This window comes from Pelmatolapia mariae, linkage group LG7 (assembly GCF_036321145.2).
Source record: "Pelmatolapia mariae isolate MD_Pm_ZW linkage group LG7, Pm_UMD_F_2, whole genome shotgun sequence".
Taxonomy (NCBI): domain Eukaryota; kingdom Metazoa; phylum Chordata; class Actinopteri; order Cichliformes; family Cichlidae; genus Pelmatolapia; species Pelmatolapia mariae.
In genome coordinates this window covers 2722237-2742224 of record NC_086233.1, presented here as the reverse complement: position 1 = coordinate 2742224, position 19988 = coordinate 2722237, and the positions used below count along the sequence as shown (strand labels likewise).

General features: G+C 40.6%; 1 protein-coding gene across 2 annotated transcripts in view; it reads left to right on the top strand.

Annotated features, from left to right (window-relative positions):
* The window catches only part of vps9d1 (VPS9 domain containing 1), a 33781-nt gene that overhangs the window by 11497 nt on the left and 2296 nt on the right, over positions 1-19988 (top strand). The window contains exons 6-16 of one of the 2 annotated variants that reach the window (XM_063477560.1): positions 1064-1126; positions 2406-2458; positions 3137-3224; positions 3610-3692; positions 4632-4780; positions 4998-5366; positions 5469-5598; positions 9452-9657; positions 10892-10976; positions 14674-14778; positions 16819-16935. In XM_063477560.1, coding sequence (XP_063333630.1) covers positions 1064-1126; positions 2406-2458; positions 3137-3224; positions 3610-3692; positions 4632-4780; positions 4998-5366; positions 5469-5598; positions 9452-9657; positions 10892-10976; positions 14674-14778; positions 16819-16930 — 1443 coding nt within the window. In that variant the 3' untranslated portion in view covers positions 16931-16935. Of the gene's footprint in view, positions 1-1063; positions 1127-2405; positions 2459-3136; positions 3225-3609; positions 3693-4631; positions 4781-4997; positions 5367-5468; positions 5599-9451; positions 9658-10891; positions 10998-14673; positions 14779-16818; positions 16936-19988 lie in introns of those variants that run through there. The other variant, XM_063477562.1, reaches the window with a different exon arrangement.

Genomic DNA, 19988 nt, shown 5'->3' with positions numbered 1-19988 from the left:
TTTCTTAATTGGCTCGGTTGTAGGCTAACACTTCTTTTTCTGTAGAGATCTTTTTTATTTTGAGCTGTAGGTTTTTAAAGTAACGTTAACTTGTCAATTAGGTGCGGAATATGTTTCGACAGTCTGCGGAGCTTCGTGTTTTCTGGAGGAAACTAAAGGCGTTTGTAAAGGTAAAGTCATAATGGCTAATTTTGTTAGCCAATTAACGCCACTGACACGTCCCCCCCACAAGCTTTTAATGACACTAACGTGGCAAGCAATTAGGCCATTGTGTTTTAAAATACACAGTATGCACAGTATAATAATTAAGTCAATATAAATAAACTGAAAATGCTCTTTGGTTTATGGAAAAAGGTGAAGTATTTTCAAAGTTTGCACTTTAAATTGCACATCAGGGATTCCCAGTATTTTTAACGTTTATTTACAGAATAGTATTAAAACTACGTGGGGTGGCTTAAATAGTTTTTAATGTAACTGCTATTACAAACCATGTAAATCAGGAGATATCCTTTTAATACAGAACCACAACATGATATGTAGTAAAGAGCTGTCAACGACTGTCAATGACTAAGTAAGAGTTTTGTGGCTGCACACTTGGAGTGGAGGGAAGGGAACTAGTTTGTTTGTATCACCAACAAATACTTTACTTTCATGTTGTGTGGAACTTGGATGATGCCTCCTGTAGTTTTTTTAAGTGGCGGTTGGCTGTGTCATTGACATTTCTGGTGTGGATTTTGTCCCCTGTTGGCCCTTATGTACCTCCACATTTCTGAGTCGATGCAGGAAAAACCTTTATTTTCCTAGTACTTAGAAATCTGAGTTTAAGGTATGTGTGAGTCGTGGTTGTGTGTTTTGTTTACAGAAAGATTCATCAATGGTTGCTATGATTTGTTTTCCTCAAATAGAGGAAAGGCTGCATTAAGGCCCAGGGGAATATTTTGAACTTTGATTTATGTTAAGCTATTTTAGTAGAGTCCAAGATTAGATCTCATTTTATTGAACAGATACATACAGTGAAGTAAAGTAATAAGTAAATAGCCTTCTCTCCATTTTCCCCATTCAGACACTCTCTCTCCAGCGGCAGATGATGGAGAACCTCATCATAGCCAAAGCCAGGCAGGATGCTGTATCCTTTGAATGTGGTACACAGTTGGATTTACTGCATGAGGCTTTAAGCTTTGTAGCAATCCAAATGCAAAAAACAAAAGATGTGTATAAATTTTGAGCAACAATCCCTGCCTTGATGTTTGCATTATGTTCAAATGCCAATGAAGTAGGTGGTGCATTGCTGGGAATTGGGCCAGGAGAAGAGAGAATGGTTAAAGCGGAAAAGGACATTAAACATCGGATTTCTGATTTAGGAATGTTGATTTTTTATTTTTTTTTTACGTTTATCCTTTAGCTGAATAAGCTTTGCTTTTATTGTTGTTTGATGTATCCTAAATTTTATGCTCTCTGACTTAAGCGGTCCTTTTTGAATCACCTTGTTTAAATTGCAGAGTTGTGGAAACAACACACTAAGAAAGAAATCACTCTTTGCAGAATCACCCACTCCACTGGCATAAACAGTACTTTTAGATTCCAGTCACGGTGTGGTTTCAGTGCTGTGGATAGTTTGGATCCACACTAACACTGCAAAACACCAAAATCACACAATAGCAAACTAACTTGCTGAGCCAAACTCTGTGTTGTGTAAGGTGATTTGAGTGTTTTTTTTGTCAGTGGAGGCTGGTGGAGTGTGGTGGCTTCACTTTCCCAGTGAAGTTCACTTTCCTCCTCAGTCAGTGATGCTGACCCACATTCGTCGTTGTTGTTGTTGTTGTTATTATTATTAGTATTATTATTATTAGATATTAAATATGCTTTGACAAAGTTTATTGAAAGTTGTAGCAGTTCTGAGTAACCAGCTGCTTTTAAATGACTTGTAAAGTTGACCTGTTGCTACAGCAGAAAATGCAAAGATGTATATTGTGTATTTTACATTCAGACGAAAAACCAACAGATTTTTGATCTATATTACTCAAATGAGACTTCCCAGTGTGTTGGAAATCTCTTTGGTTAAACGGTCGTACAAATGTAAAACGTGGTGACACTGATAATGCAGCTTACCTGTCGTTCATCAGCTGATCTGTAGATCTACAGCTTTTTGTAAAGCTCTTTTACATTTGCTTGAAAAATGACTGAAGCTTTTAATCAGTTACTGATTGCTGGTTAAGTTTATACTTGTAATACTAAAAAGTAGTTACAAGCTTCTTATCAAAGAAAAATCCATTGGTTTGGACACTAGTGGCAACATGTGAATAGTTTGACTCTCTAAAGCTTTAATGAACTTTATAAGATTTCCCAGGATATACTCATGTCTTATCCATGCAGTGGTTTGGAGATTTCCTTAATGTTGACATTAGCTACAGCGGAAGATGGAGGACAGAAGACTGAGGCTGCAGGAAGAGGCCAACAGGTACAGTGAGCTTTTCATTAACACAGTGAATTAAAGTAAAGCATCTTTGTTTTGGTCACTTTAAATGTAAATGTATAAGAGCTGTGCACTCCTCTTTGTGCTCATGCCTGATGCAAGCTGGGACAGGTAGTTATATTTCTAGGGAGGTGTTATATGATGACCGATAGGTTTGCACTGTGAATTTCATACAGAAGTGTAAAGTCCCTGCAATAAATCACAGATGTCAGGAAAACTGGACACACTTTTAAAAATTATTTTTTAAAAGTTCTGTAAATAACTTATTTTTTTAAATGCATAGATTGAACTCTGTAGTACATGTGCAGCTATAAATAGGTTTCCATAATATTTCTCATTTCTTTTCTTCACACCTGCATGTAATTAATTCCTTCTTCTATTTGCACATTTGGTTAACCAGGCATGACAGTGATCCTGTATTAAGTATAACTTCTGTGCTGTTATTTATAGAATTTATTGACCAAATTACAGTGTTTATAAACTGTGTAAATAACCTACTGCATAATAAACCAGAGATTGCAGGTTTCTTGCTGGGGTTTTGCAGTCAGGACAAAAACATAGTGGCTGTTGGAACCTCAACAAGGGATCTGCTTCCAAAATTAGCGATCACTGGCAAGCATACAATTTCAATAACCTCTCCTGTGTGTGCGTTCGTCATTCCAGGAGATTTGCAGCGTCTGGGGCAATGACTCCAGAGGAGCGAGAGCAGCGTATTCTCTACACCAATGTTCTGGAATATGAACAGGACCATGTAAGTTTAAATGCTATTAAAAAGCGTTGGCAGGTGTAAATGAAGATTAGAAGACTTTGCATAGCAGCAAATAATTCTACAATAATTCAGTACAGTAAACAAGATGGCAAACTCTGAACCTACCTATTTATTTCCTGTTCAGATCTCCAGTTTCCAGCAAAGTATCTTAGTTTGTTCCAAATCACACAGAGTTGCATGTTGTTGTTTTTCTATAGCTCTTCTTTTTCTACTGATGCAGTGTCGATGCACAGCAAGTTACAGGCAGTCCCCTCTATTTTCTTTCACAAGTTCTCAAGTATTGAGTTTTATGTTGGTTAATTAATGACTAATCACTTAATAGACCTTTATATATGTGTTTAAGACGTTTTTGTTTTGGCCTCTTTAGGATTGGCCCAAACAGTGGAAAGCCAAAATGAAGAAGAATCCTGATGTCTCGTTAGTGTCAAATTTGGTCTCCTACCTGCTCAGGTAACTGACAACAAGGTGCAAAACGGTTTTATTTTTCTTGTGTGGAGAAATACCTGTGCTATTTATTTGTGCTTTTTTTTAACACAACAAGACACAGTCAAAGCATTCAAATGTTGTGACTGCTCAGGTTGGTCCTTTCTAGGTTTTATTCAAGTATTGGGGTGTTTAAGTGGTGTTTTGTCAATCAGAAGGGTATTTTGGCTTGAGTGTCTAGAGAATTGCAAAGAGACGAAACCAGGCAGTAAGCCGAAACTAAAGTAACTAATAGGGAAATATGCATAAAGGCAAAAAACTGTCTGCCACGACTTCAACAACACCAGAGAAATTGAGCTGAATTCGAGGTTTGATTTGACTTTCTCTTTGTCCTTTGGTTTGACATGTAGTTAATAAAAGTTTCACAAATTTACAGTAAAGTTAAACACAATAATAAATCATATACAGCACAGATTTTATAGAATATGCATAAACGGTGAGGTTGGTTGTGTATTTGCTTCAGATGGTTTAACTGTGCTACAGAATTAGGCAGTCCTAATCCTGCATGTACTTGTTTCACTGAGAGTAATTTGGACTTCTGGTAGAGGAGCTCATATGCTTGTACACACACAGCACCCCGCAATGACAAAGCAAACAAACGTTTGTCGGAGTTTAGAACGAATGCAGTCTGAAGAGAGCTGCATGCCTTTAATGAAGAAACACTCGCTCAGCTCTAATCCATTTTAAAACAAGTGAAACACAACAATGTGGTGCAGAGTATTTACAGATGAATGATAATGAACCTTCTAAAAGATGTTCAGTCATTTAATGATCTTTAATGATTTCTGGAGCACAGTTTGTTATTAATCTGTGGACTTGGAAAGTATTTAAATTGTGTTATTCCACAGCCGTTTCTGATTTTGCATCGTCAGTGGATTCTGTTATCGCTCTTAACTGTGTCCTCAGCCAGTCCGACCACCCAGTTGTGAAGCTGCTGAGGAAACATCAGTACCGAGTTTACAACCGGCTGTACCCCATCGTTAGTAAAGGTCTCCCTAAGAGTCCCGCCATGCAACTGAGACCACGTCACAGCATTCACAACCCACTTCATCCAGGTAAGGGGTTGGTTTGGAAGACAGTGGGTTCATATTTATGTTCTCTTGGCTTCTTTTTTGTGCTACCTAGTTTAAATTTTTGTTAATGAGGATTTGAGACAGAACACTGGATTCAGCTTTACTCTGTATGGGCAGCATTTAGAGGTTCTGGACTCGTGATGCTGTTAATTGGAGTGAACCAAGTTACGTTAATGGTGACGTGTTCTGAATCACACAGAGACTCCGAAGAGACCAGTCAGGACAGCATGTAGTACCCAAAGTGTAAAGAGCTTCAGCACAGACTCTTTGATTTCTCCCTCGCGCTCCCACAACCTCATCCCTAAATATGAGGAGGAAGAGGCGGAGGAGCCCAGTGAGCAGGGGACAATGGACCGGGAGAACTCATTTGAAGATCTGGAGCAGTTTGTGACTCAGATGGATTGGGTTCCACCCCCCAGCAGCACAGACGACACTGCCTCGGATTCAGATTTGGTCTGCGATTGTTCTGTGCCGCTGGAGCAGGATGAGAGCCACGTCCAGGAGCTGGAGAAGAGAGCGCTTAAAGAACACCTGAAAGCTGTCGTCAAGGACATTCATATTGCAATCGGTGAGCACAGCTTGTTGTTTTGGAACAGCAAACTCTTCTCTTGTCACGACATTTGCATTCATTGATGGGAGTTAAATGATACGGCTATGTTCTGTGTTTCAGATCAGCTTCTGTCTTTGTGTTTGCTGTCCTTTGAGTGCCTAAACACTGCCAGCTTTAAGGACCTGTGTCTCGCCAGCATTGAGGAAGCCTTCTTCACACCCCTGTGGAGCGCCCTAGTGACTCTTTTCAGGTAGTGCACCTGTAATCCTCAGTTCTGTGCCAGAGGCACAAAGGTGCCGAAACACCAATAATCAAAGAGCTGTTTAGATAATAGAGATCTTATAATCCACTATGGCCAAATGTAATCCAAATTCTTGAGAAATATAGTGCATAGAAACTACTTTCCTATTAAATATTAAATTATATGTACTATTAAATAACTGCCTTACTGCTTCTAATAGATTATTCATCCAGATTTGAACACCCAAATTTAAGCTTGGCTTCCTGCAGGTCGTTAAAAGTCTGAGTTCCCATAAAACGGATATTTTTAAGGTTGTGAAGAAAGCCAATAAGATAAAACAAGTTAACATGTTTCTAACATTGTTGTCCCTTATTCACCCATATTTATTAAATTTAAGTTTTAGTGTGGGATGAAACAGTAGGGTGCATTAATTAGTGTTGGTGACATCTTTGAATTCCTTTTTTTGTGTGACCAACAAAATTCAAAGAGTTATTTATTGTCATGTAAAGGAAATGTGACAAATACTGTATAGTAACGACTTCACTGTTGAGCAGTCATACAAACTGCTACTTAGTGCAAATAATAATACACAATTTTAGCTTTTTACAACCTTAATTAAACTCACTAACTTAGGGCTGCACAATTAATCGTTAGAAAATCGCGATCTCGATTCATACTTATGTGCGATCTCATTTCCAAATGACAACGATCTAAAAAAAAAAAAGAAAGAAAGAAAGACGACGACGATTGTACCGCATTTTGATCCGGGAGATAATCTGCATGAAAACAAGCGCTCACTCTTCCTGCTCAACAAATGACAAGGGCGGAGCCTTATACCACGTGATACAGAAGCTGTGCCGTGTGATGCTCAAATTGGTAGGAAAGAAACAACGGAGAACACGTCAGGGGTGACGAGAAAGTGACAGGAGAAAATCTGTCCCGGTCAACCACCCAAACATCAATAACGGGAACCTTATACAGCGCTTCCCTATACACGTCGAACTCCCGCAGGCACAAAGAAATTACTTACTTATCGCCTGACCAAAGATATGGCTCCCATCAACACTGTGCAAAACGAGGGATTTAGGAAAATGATCAACACCCTAGACCAGGGGTCGGCAACCTGCGGCTCCGGAGCCGCATGTAGTCCTTCTACGGCTCCGCATGGTTTGGGGAAATAAATAATTTTTTGTAAGTAATTAGCTAAAGTCTACTTTATTTATGTTAGTTCTTTTATAACTTGTAGTTCTAAATTGGAAGATTATTGTGATATTGAAATATAAATATAAAATTATATTGTATTAGTTTTTGATCGATCAAAATAAGCGTCACACTTGCGGAAGCCGATATACCCGCCGAAACGCCGTGCGAGACTTTCAACCCCAGGAAGGCCAATTATGGATCTTCGGATCCACATTATGTCAGCAGCTGTTCTCCAAAAACAAACACGTTCACGCCTCACAGACGGCAGCTTACAGTCGTGCGTAAAGATGAAAGTGACCCCGATCGTACAGCAGACGCTGTGCGCAGAGGTTCAGGAGCGGAAGTCCCATTGTAAACATATCACGGGAGACCCGACTATGTTTCCATGAACACGCTTTTCAGCATCTTTTTATTGACCACTTTTCACACACGGTTGCTTTACGCATACAGCCGGTGTTAAAGCTCGCAGCCCGACACACACCAACACAACAGCATAGGTGGCACAGATGTTAAGGCGGCGAGGCGTGATTGCGGGTACCGCTAAGGTGCGTCCGCCTCCCCTGCAGCGGCGCTGCAGTCCACGCCCCGCCACACACATTAACCAGGTAAAATACATACTTAGGCGGAATTTTGCAAAGTTCAAAATGTGTTAATTACATAAATAAAATGTAATTTTCTCTGTAGTACTTCATGCATTTAGGCAACACACCTTAGTTGTTCACACAAAGCATAAAGGTAAAAAAAAAAAAACAATATATACAGTGTTATGTTCATTTTAGATGTCAAAAAGTATTTGCGGCTCCCAGAGTTTGCTTTTGCGTGGAAATCGCGTCCAAATGGCTCTTTGGGTGTTAAAGGTTGCTGACTCCTGCCCTAGACAAACGCTACACAGTGCCCTCCCGCAACTATTTTTCTATTGTTGCACTACCTGCTCTATACACGCAGTGTCGAGCAACGGTGGAGACAGAATTTCAAGCAGTACAACATTTTGCGGCAACAACAAAATGTGAGGCATTTATTGTTTTTATGTTTATTTATTGTTTTTATGTTCAGTTTCAACTGTTACGAAGTTGATGTGCAGTTAATAAGTGCTATAAATATTTATATTGGAAAAGAAAATCGTGAGAGAATCGTGATCTCAATTCTAAGCAAAAAAATCGTGATTCTCATTTTATGCAAAATCGTGCAGCCCTACACTAACTTACTGTTAGCAAAATGTTCCTCTGTCACCGAGTGTAGGGTGTGAGACAGTGCTTTTAGGAAAACACAGGTGCAGTGCACGTATCGGTTCAGATCTAGAAGTAATTTGTGAAAACGTTGACCTGAATTTGAAAGGTTGCTGCTGATTAGAGAAATGGATCAAAACAGGCTGCATGCAGAGAGAAATGAGTCTTAGACGTATGTTATGCTGTCTGCTTAAACTGGATGGAAAAGACTGCTACAAATGTAGCTTTCAGACTGTGTAATAACACTTAAAAAGTTCATTTAACCAGTGGGTCAAGGTCTCTGACCAGCATGGGGCAGTGCTGCTCTTATTTTTGCTCAGCTTCCCTCATCTGCTGTTCTCTGGTTGGGTTCTCAACTTGTTTGTGTTGCAGATTTCGATGTAGTTGACTGTGATGGTACTTCTAACATTATTGTGGTTTATATTTCATTCCCAGTTGTGTGCTGTGCCATTAATTTTCCGCATTTCCTATACTCAACCTTTAGTTTAGCTGGATTCAAACAAATTCAGTGGTAGTTGGTGTCGTGGCACTGAAGTGAGCTGGGTGATTTAGATTATTAATATAAATATAAAAAATATGTTTAAAATAAAATTTAAAAAAGCTCTTGCAAGAAGCCAGTAAATCAGAGTTTAAAGATTTTATGTTGGAAACAGCCTGAAAGAAATTTGAGATCAGATCTTCAGCAGTATCCCTGTGTTTGTCGGTCCGACCCGCCCTACGCTGATGCATGATTTCAAAACACAAACGCTCAGCTGGAGACTTCAGAAAGGTGACATCACCTGCATCACCATGGCTGCGTTCATCCTTTAGATACAGTCCACTGTTACCACATGGAAGCTGTATTGTTTCTTGAATGATGGAGAATTTTAACAGTTTTATTGATACTAATAATTATGCATCAACTTGCCATACTTTTTACTTTATTGCAGAAATAAGAAGTGGAATAGCAAGAATTCTGCTCTGCAGTGTCTCGTGGTGATGTGCCCTAATTTTAGCTAGAAGCTAAAGTGGAACTATTTTTGTTGAGTTTTATGTTAAGCAGGTATGAGGGTGTCAGACAATGATCCTGTGGAAGGGCGATGTGCTCAAATCCTAAATATTAACAACCACGTCAAGACATAAGAAAAGCTTCTTGATTCTGGGGTTTTTATTCCACTTTAGGGTATGTTTTTAATCAATTAGACAGCAGGAGCTCAGTTTGTGACAGTTATCCAACTTAGTTTCCGGGGAAGATTTAAAAAATTATTCCTCATTCTGCCATCGACTAGGAATAACCTGGAGTTTAAATATCCAAAATGTACCCCCTACACAACCACTACCAGGTTTTCATGTAACGCTTCCCAGACTTGTATCATTCTTTGCTCCGTTTCCATCGTTTAGTTATTTGTCCGTTTGTTGGATTTCGTTCTGGAGCCATTTTTCTTTCATTTCAGGAAGGTGTACGTAGAAAGGGAGGAGGCCTACGAGACCAGTGTGAAGCTGTACGGCGATGCTTCACCTAGAGATATCGGCATTCCCTTGAAACTGTTTCCCCAAAATACCGGTTCCCCACAAGGTTCCTACCCCTACGGGTCTGCTATCCAGGAGCTCAAACTTCTCATTCATGACCGATGTCCACAGCGGAAACTGGAATGCATTGGTGAGTCAGATTGTGTTGTTTTTATTCTCGTTTACACAAAGGCAGAATTTTGGGATGGAAAGCTGCTCTTAAGAGAGGATTAATTCCAATTGAAAGAAGAAATACACCCTTTTCTGGCAGAAAACCATGGCCTGAGGCTTGGTACTGCTCTGCGTCTAACCTCCCTCCTCACGCTAATTTTTATTTTAGTATTTGCAGGTTTTGAAAGGTACAAAAAAACATTTAATTTTGCTTTGTTAGAAGGGTTTCGTGTTTGTTTGAAACTCTTTGATGACTGGTGACGTGTCCTTTTGAATTTTAAATTCAGTCTGTTTTTAATTATAATCATAAGACCTCACATTTATAGAAAACTAAGAGTGTTATTATTCATCAGCATTAAACTTTACTAAAAGCTCTCTGCATCTGTAAAGTGTGAGGGCAGCCAACCGTTAGGTGCACGTCCTTAGAGTGAAGAAGGCATAAGTCAATTCTTCTTGTGAGCTTTAAAGATAAACAGTTCTTGGCCAGATGGTCTCTGATGTCACTCTAAACCAGCATTTATGTATTTGCACTAAACCCAGAAAAACCCATTTTGTTCAGTAAATGATTGAAAAAATAATTTTGTTCCTTAAACTTTGCTTTGAATCCATTTTTGTCAGTCTCACAGACCTTTGGCGTTCTGTTGTTTCATTGAGGTTTTCCGACTTTTCACCCCCGGCTTCCTGACAGTCGGTCTGTTCTCACAGCAGCTGAAATCTAATGACTGTGCGGGCTGACTCATTATAAACAGAATATCAGCCTTCTGCCTGCTCTTGTCACACAGTCTGCTTTAGGTCATTGTCCTGCTGTAGGGGGAAATAGCCTGCGAGGTGTATGGCATTGTTAGAAAATGGAGTGACGGCCTGTCTTGGTTACGATTCCTTTTCTGCCGTTCCCTCCACTGCAGCACCCGAGGCGTTCACACCCGCTCCATTTAACATGTCAGATATTTTCGAGCACGTTCTTTCTCATCAGAACACCCCAAACTCTAAATAAGATTTATCTGTCTGTAACACTTTGTCCCAACACATCTGTTTAATGTCCCAATGCGCCCTTTTTTTTTCTTTCCTCTCAACTTTGCATCCAAACCTGTTTGTCTGGCTGCTATCTCTAATTAGTGGGTCAATACTTTGATATCTTATATTATAATATTTGAAGCATTCAGTCTGTATTGCAGTGCTCCATGAGTTTTATCGTTTCTTGTGTTTTGTTCCAGTGAGGACGTTACGCCTGATCTGTGCCTGTGCCGAGGATTACAGGTGTCTTCATGAAGGGGACATGACTCCCAAAACAGCGGCCATGTGAGTAAATGATCAGCTCCAGTAAGTATCTGGGCCTTTACTCTGGTACTGCACTGACCAATCCTTCTTTTTCACTAGCACACAAAAATGACAAATGTAACTGAGAAACAATGCAACAGTTATACAATACAGTGGTGTATTGTTCTTTTAGATGAATTCCTCTAAAGTACACCTCATTAAACTTAAATGAAAGTCCTTTTCTCATTGCCTCATTCCTCCTAATAGGACGGGAAAGACTCTTCCGAGATCCGCTCATAAGTACCCAAACATCATTTAAGGGGTCCCTGCCTTGGTAGCTGCCCTGTCAGCTCTCATCACTGCTCATTTAGGTCTGGCACAGCAGGCGCTGTCTTGGGTCTGTTGCCCTCCTGTAGAGCGCCTCTTCCTGACCAGGCCCAAAAGTGGGTCGTGCTGGCTGAGCCTGGAACAACACCATGGTCCAGTGAGGAGGTTTGGGGAATAAATGAAAAGGGATGGAGTTTTGTGGAATGAACAGTGATACCCAGAGACAAATGCTCAGTAGGTTGTAGCATGCATAGGGTTCAGCAAATTAAACGTGTTCTTTGTTGACAGAGTTGGACCAAAACTTTGTAAAATAAATGGCTGCAGAGCTCTGCATATTTCTCATTGTGGCTTCATATTATCGCTGAACTGTATCCGCTAGAGAACGCATTAATATCCGCATGAGTTTGGGCTTCATCTCTAATTTGGGCCGACGGTATTTTGGCATTATTATTTATGCAAACAGAGACTGAGACTTCTAGTGACCACAAGTAAAAAAACAGACGCTGGATTTCCTTTACTGAATGGGTGGAGATCATAATCCTAGAATAAGAGCATTTATGAGGCTGTTAAAAGAACCACACTTAAGTTAAGGTTAGACGTTTTATAATAGGACTCGTAACAGTCGACCCAAAACCTAGGGGGGATATGTCAGCAGCTTTTAAATGGGTTTTATGTGTGATTAATGCTTGTAAAAATCCAGTTTGCTCCAAGAGTCAAAGGGGAAAAACATCTTCCTTCTTCAGAAAGCTCTTGGATACGTTTTCTTCTTTGTACACTCCAGTTGTTGTTGTTGTTGAGCGGCTGAGGCAGTGTCTCCTGCTCCATATCTGTCTCTTTGCATCGGAGCGCTTGTGAAGTGATGAGAGATGGCAGTGGAAGAGTTGATTGGGCGCAGCACTTTTCAAAGCTTTTGATCCAGAAACGTTGTGACGTTGAGGGATTTTGATGTGTACCCTCACGACGCTAAAATAAACAACTTAGCAACGAATGTCTCTCCAAGAAATGCAAACTTAATCACGCTGCATTTGTTATGTGGAAACATGAATCGCGCTGTGTCCTGCCACAGAAGACATTTCGATCAGTGACTATTTTAGATTTCAGAGCTTTGTTTCCATCTTGTAGTAAAGATGAACAGAAATCTCCAGGTTGGACTGAACTTTGCCCCCCGACTGCCGGCGCTTGCATGTTTTTCTTTGCTGATTGCAGCTCAGTGCAGTTCCATATGTGACTGCTTTTCTTAGTCCCTTTTAAATACAGGTTGCCTTTGTGGATGTCACTGTGACTCACAGAGTGGGTGTTTTTAATCCAAGGCCTGACTCAGATTGGAAAGTCGTTTTTTAAAAATCTAATCAAGATGTTTTGCAGACAGAGAAGCTGTGTGTATGTGTTAATATTTATGTTTATATTGCATATTTATCTCTCCTTGTGTATATCGAGTACACCAGTGCAACAACACTGTTTGCTCTATTTATTGTTCGCTGCGTGTTTCCGTATGGATTGATCTGCTGCAGCGTTTCGGTGCCTGACTGGTCCCCCAGCTTTATCTTCCAAAGATGCATCTGGTCAGGATTTGTGTGCTTTGGCTTTAGCTGGTGTTTCATTGTTCAGTATATAGAAAATTTGTTTAAGAAAAATACAGTGACAAAATGTAATTTAAACTTCACATCACGGTGCTTCCTGCTTTACCTTAAAAATTATGATTTTTTTTTTTATATCATAGCCATTTTGTCCTATTTTACCCAGACTCGCACTGGGATTAGGGTTGGGACTGTTTCCCATTTCCAGTGTGATAAAGGAGAAGGTGTGCTATACCAACAGGAGAGTCTCACTCGCATATAATAAAGGATCTAGCCTAACAGTTTAAGTGCTAGTACCTCGTAACATTTTCCAGGCTCTTCTCTACTTTTGGTCCACAGTTACCTGAAGTGATTCAGTCTGATTTTACTGTGTATTTGTAAAATTGCTCACCTGCCTCTTTAATTTTTCACCGTACCCAGCCCTTTCACACAGTGGAATCTGTCACCAGTAAATCTTGGATAAACCAGTGTCTCTGCAATTGAGGAGTCCCATTAAGCTCTACTTTAAAATCAAAGCACATCCTCATTCTGTTCTTCTTGCTTTAGTTTTGAGATGATGATGATGATGGACTAATGTAGCTGCTACCCACACATGGATTAATTTCAAATGGTGGCGTGTGCGCACTTTGGCTCACGTCTACTTCACTTATATTACCAGATACGACCTGAAATGTTAGTGTGGCAGATATATTTAAAAAATGATTCTGGCTGTGATTCAGGATGATCGTTAACAGGCTGTTGGAGATCCCTCTAAATGTTGTTGGTCTTTTCATTGATCATTGGCCCAACAACACCAATTCAATTAAATATTCCCTCAGAACTTAGACGGGTTTCCTTTGGGGGTTTTTTTTTTTTTTTTTGCTTTCACTGTAAAATAAATTCTTTGTATAACCAAATTTGAATTTTTTTTCCTGGCCTTTACCCTTACTCTTTATAATCTAGTTTTGACTGGTGGTTTGTTTTTTGTACTAGTTGCCCTCTTTATTCTGTGAAAAGCCATCATCTCTAATTTGTTGTTGTTGTCATGCTTTTTCTAGTCCTTTTTTTTCCCTTCCTCTTCTATTGTGATCCTCTATTAATCACTGTATTCCCTCTACATCCATTTATTCGGGAAATTTTCTATCTTTCTGCTTCTGCCGTTTGCATTTTTAAACTTGTTGTCTACTAAAGAGCCCTGCAAAGCCATAATGTGGCCTAATCTTCCCTGAGAGATCAGTACTCGTGCATGTGGCTGGACTGCATTGTATCCTTGGAATGCAGAGACACCAGTTTTCGTGTGAGCGATCGATGTGTATGTTTACAGTAGTGAACTCTGAAGATTAGAGTTCAGGGTTTGCGATTGTGTGAGTATGTGAGGTCCAGCTCCCAGCGGTTACATGAGCTCGTCCACACCTTCCAGAACCCGCAGGAGGAGAGTATCCAGTTGCATGTGCACCGGGTCAGTTGAGGGCCAGCAACCTGCCTTCTCACGCAAACTAGCAAGCGAGCAGTTAGCCCTGCGTGTGAGTCCTGATAAACAAATGGTCACTGTCTGCACACAGGGAAAATGCTATCAAGCTGTCATCATCTCCCAGGCTGCAATTTGTCCTCCCAACAGATCTCAGAAAGGGAGCAAAGAGGGAAGGAGGGGGGAGAAAAAAAGCTTTATCATTTCCATCCCCGAACAGGCATCCCGTTAAGAGCTACATTTGATTTAGTTTCCTTTCAGTCCCCTGGAGAGTGCATGCAGTCATACTCTGTGAATGTCACTCTGTTTTTCCCTTCATCTTTATTTATTTGCTTTTGTTTTTCCTCTTACTTGAACTTACCGCCTCCTTCCTTCTTTCCTCTGACAGTGGTGCAGACGACCTGTTACCCATCCTGTCCTACGTGGCTCTGCGGTGCAAGTGTCCTCAGCTGGTGTCTGAATGTGCTGCTTTGGAGGAGTTCATTCATGAAGGGTGAGTCATCCTCATGGAAAGTGATGATGTCCTTGGGAGCAGATAAACATACAGTTTATTTATACAGTTTGGTGCATAAATACATAAAATAACAGTAAAATGTGAGTATTTTGTTAACATGCTGCCGCTCAGGAAAAATCTTATTTATTCCCAAGTTTAAAATCAAAAAACTTTTTGTCTGAAAGGCTGTAATGAGACCTTCCTCAGCTCTCTTAGCTCTCTTGTAGCCTGTGGAGTGATTCTATATGAAGGACAGAACTAAAGCCTCTGATGCTTTTTTTCCTGTTACGATTGCTTTGCTTTGCGTCGTGCTTCCATCCAGCAGTGAGCAACAATGGCTAAAGGTAGATCAGAGTCAGCCAATCACTGACGGCAATCAGCACACCACCGCAAAAGGACAACAAAACACTAATGTGGCTTCAGGTAGTGCCAGTGACAGCGTTAGTGAGCAAACAAACGGGCTAGATAGTTGGCTGTAGCGTTTCAGGCCCTCGGGTGAAGACTGCAGTCGGCATCAGCTGTATATTCTTTATATGGAGGGAGAGTTTGGATTTTGGAATCAAATCTAAACCAAATTTCTTTCTTCTAGCTAATGATACCGAAGACTAATGTGCCTGCTAGTTCATTCAGACTCATCTGAGAAGTTGCTGATGGTCATTTTAAACTGGTCAGCTAACGTTGGCCATGTTTGTGCAGAGTAGCTAAATTAGAGCTAGCTGGCTAAAAATATCCTTACTTGAGAACATTATTGTTATCGAAGTCACAAATATTTCATCAAATAAAACTGAATTCAGAATTATGTTCATTATAATCTGACTGCTGATGTTGCTCGACGTCTGCTGGAGACACAAACGTGACAATAAATGGCAAACACACTGACCATGAGAAATGATGCTGACACTGGCTCTTCTGTGCAGATCTAAATGAACACAAAGCAACAGCAGTGCTTCCAGTTTTCATCTTTGTCAGGTTTAAAAATCCAAATCAAATGTTTTCAGGCTGAAGTTTTGTTCTTTTCTGATGATGATTGGTGCAGAGCACGCTCATGTCACCAAAAGCAGCTAAGTGCTGTTCGGCTTGAGCCATACGTCTTTGGCAGAGTAGCATGTGAGTTTACACACCACACCCAAAAGGTCTCCTCATATCTCCAAAAAGAGTGGATTGTAAAAGCCGGTTGGTTAGACTGGCATTGGCTGAGGAATGTCAGGATATTTGGGATTTGGTTTTCTTCTCTATAAAAGTGCAAATAAAGTCCTTGCTTGAGTTTAGATCATTCACGTTAGAGGAGAGACTCCCGTTCTCACAGAAATGCGTTGAAGTAAAAGCTTCATGAAAAGTATAGAAAGATGGGTTTTTAAAAAAATGTGAATTTGACAGAAATAACTGACCTCGAATCACAACGTACACTTAACTCAAATCAAAGCAGTAAAAATAAGTTTGACTTTAAACTCAGCCACAAATGTGTCTATTTTCATCTCAGAGGGGAAAAAGCTGACTGTAAATTCATTAATTAAGGAGTTAACTTAGTTTTCAGTCTGCAGTGTGAAGGATTAAATGCTGTGTTCACTGATAACGTGAAAGTCCAACTGTTTGTGCGCCACTACCCTGATCAGTTTGTCTATGATTGTGACTTGGATAAAGATCAGACAGCATTTTATGAGTAATTGATGCAGAAATCCCGCTAACTGTAGTGGCTTCACAAAATGTTTCTTCTCCTTTTTTCCTTCAAATGCATGTTTTGTTCAGAATTTCCAGATAACAGCTGAGTGATAAGCATCTTACCGCTTTCCTCTTTCTGTCCCCTCTCGTGTCTCGATCCTCTTAGCCCTGGAGTCAGAGTTGAGTCCTGGCCTCGTCTGCATCTCGTCTGCTGTCTCTAAAAAAACCTCCTTGGTTATGACTTGATCTTTTCATATAGCATCCATGACTTTCTTTTGCTCAGCCTGCCCACCATGTAATTGTTCATAACTCCAAAAGTGGAGAAAAATTGTTAGTGTAAAACTATAAAACCTTTTACTATCATCCGCTTCTCTGTTTCAGCTATCTGATAGGAGAGGAGGGATACTGCCTCACCTCCATGCAGAGTGCTTTGGCCTATGTTGAGTCTCTGCACACCGGAGTACCTCAGCTTCCTGCGGGAAAGCTTATATGAAAAAGGTAAGGGGATATCCATACTTCACATGGCTGCTTTGAAGATGAGCTTTTCTGTAAAGGTTATTGTAACATTCGTGTTATTGCACAGTGACTTAAATGTCCTGCAGTGCTTTGTTAAAATGCTAAAAAAGTATACTTTTGTTTTATGTTTGGTCTTAATCTGACACTTCTGCAGTGGCAGCTACAAGAATACAGATTTAAAAAAACATGCACACAGTCCGGTGCAGAGTCGGTGCTGAACATACAGAGTAAACTTTAATGTTGAACTGAGTGCAGTTTATTTGTTTATTTGTCACCGTAAAATAAATATATTTGCCCCTTTTTATGTGGATGCACGCAGAGCCTGAACCAGAACACCTGGGTTAACAAAAAGTTTAATAATCACGTGATACCTGTGACCTCTGAATGGTGTTTAGAGTTTAAAAAACAACTGGTTTCTCTGATTAGTTTAATCACAAAGTTGAACTCAAATGCAACCTTGGATAGCTAGCCAAGTTACAACTAAATGCCTCCAGCTTGCATAGCTCGTACTGCAGAAAGTCATGTCAGCCTGGCAAATTTACAAGGCTGATCAAACTTGTGAGTTTGGATGAATTAGCTCAAGTTATCCAGTCGTGACAGAAGTTTTCTGCTTTAGATAGCTAGCACTTCATCTGCATTAGAAGCCATGCAAACACTGAAAGAAGAAAAGTGGCTGGGTGTCAGGATTTATGGAGTGCCATGTCTGTGTCTGTCATGGCTCATCCTCAGCGTCGTGGCTTTACCAGGGAGTCAGCCTTTACTGCTAGCCCCTCTGCAGCCCTCTGTGAGAAGTCCTTTCTGCCTCACATAGCCTTCATCTCCCAAAACTGAGTAAAACCTGAGTCTGTAGCAGGAGGCCCTGCAACCACTCGGATGAATGAATTGACTCCAGTCTGTTTATTTTTTGTTTTTCTTCAACCAAAACTCCTGCTTTACCGTGTGCTCTCAGGAACTGCGTGTCAGCCACCAGCAAAAGTCTGGTTTGTAAACAGTTTTTAAAAAATTAGACACAAACATTAGAGAAGTCTGCTCTGACAGAATTTAGTGCTGTTGGTCATGGAAAAATGAGAACGCCGCCAATTTCACAGCAAAAAGCTGCAGCACGACCCGTCTGAGTTGACTGACACTGAAAGTGTGATCCTGAAATATATGATGCAGTTTCATCTGAACAAGCAGACCGATAGATACTTGCTGTGTTTTGAGCTGCTGTTAAACGAGTGAACACGTTTCCAGTTTTGGCATCATTCTGAAAAGCTCATCTGGAGGAAGGTTTGAAGTGTGGATGCAGTTGTGAAAAGAGGTTGTCGTTGAGATGGAGCGATAGCCGGAGTGAAGTAGACTGAGACTGATGCATTACACCGAGGGATGAGAGTGTCACTGAATGGCCTGTCTGGCACCCAAGGTGCTGCTCTGCAGGATGGGGCGTGATGACACTGCACGTTACAAAATGTGACATTCCTCAACTGGCGTCTCCCAAAACTCCCAGTGACACAATGATTCCACTACAGCCAAGTATTGAACTCTGCAGACTGCTGTGCTGCACAGAGCTGTCAGCAACAGCAATCAGCTTCATGCTGGAGAAGCAGATTTAGGTTGAATGTCTGGTTATATATGATGTATAGATGCTTTTCCGTGGCTTTGGCTTTAAAGATGATCAAAGTTCAGATTGATATTTGAATGCTTGTTTTTAATAATGTACCATAGAAATCCCAGACCGCCTATGAAGTAAGAAACAGCCATCAAACACGAGTCGACATGCGTTATGTCTGACTGTCAGCAGTTATTCTTACTGGACATTTAATCCTAGTACGTCTCAGCAGTCACTGAAAGTTACCAACACTGACAGTGGAGCAGAGACACGACCACGAAGCAGACTTACAAGTCATCACTCTGTAGCAAAATGCTGAAAAGGTCAAATGCCCGCCTCTCTCTGTACTCAGATATGACCTTCAAAACATCAAGTGCAGGTCAGAGGAAACTGGAGGACTTATTGTTAATGTGCAGCGAGTTTAGGCTTCTTGCAACAGCCGCCTAACAAATTACAATGTTGGCTTACCAAAAAGCAGCTGTTTGACACATTACTGTAGCTGGGCATGCCACGATGTATTAGTGAGTACCAGTACATTCATGGTTGTCAATACCTAATAGTTTGATTATGACTGTTTTAAAAAAAAAAAAAATTGTTAAATACTTGTTTAATTTGCTCACACGGCAACGGCAGACGGTTAATTTAAAAAGGTAACGTCATGTTTTTGACCCGGACTGAAATGTTAGCATGGCTGCAGAGTAGCTTACTCGCGTTGCTGCGACATTACAAACATTTTATCCTGTGTAGCAAAGTGAATTTCACACGGCAGCCGTCTCAAAAATCTGTAACGTGTATTTCAAAATAACAATGCAGAGTTCCTTCATCCCCGAATCTTACTGCTCCTCTTATCGACCAATCACTGCAGAGCTTCAAGTCGCAATCTTCCTGCATTTGCAGGCATCACCCAAGAGCAGCTGTACCACCTGTGATTGTTTTTGATATATTTGTGAATACTGTGCATGGAGTTCTACCCACAGCTAATATGCAGACCTTGTCCTTGGTTAGGCTAAATAGCCAATCAGTACCAATATGAGATCAAACAGTTGGAAAACAGCAGCAAAATGGCTGAAGACGCAAGCATCAAATGAACAGTGTGTTCCAGATCTGTGGACTTTAACAGACGACCGAACCAATGCTGTTTTTACATTGTGATAACTTGCAGTCTGCATTGACAGCTCCCCTTGTGGTTACTACACCTTTACGCCTGAATTATCTGACTGAATTGGGAGCAGAGCCATTCACACATTTAAACGTCAACTTAAAATAAAAGACTGCTTGTAGTTACTTGCAGTACTTTTCCCCCTTCAGCCATAAAAGGCCGATGGGGTATTGTAGTCGCTCCTTTTCTGGATTATCGAGGATGCGTAACGACGTGATGGCTCTACTTGTTGCCGCTGTCTACTCTGAGGCGTTCAGAGTAATGAAGAGTCCTTTTGGCCTTGCCTCA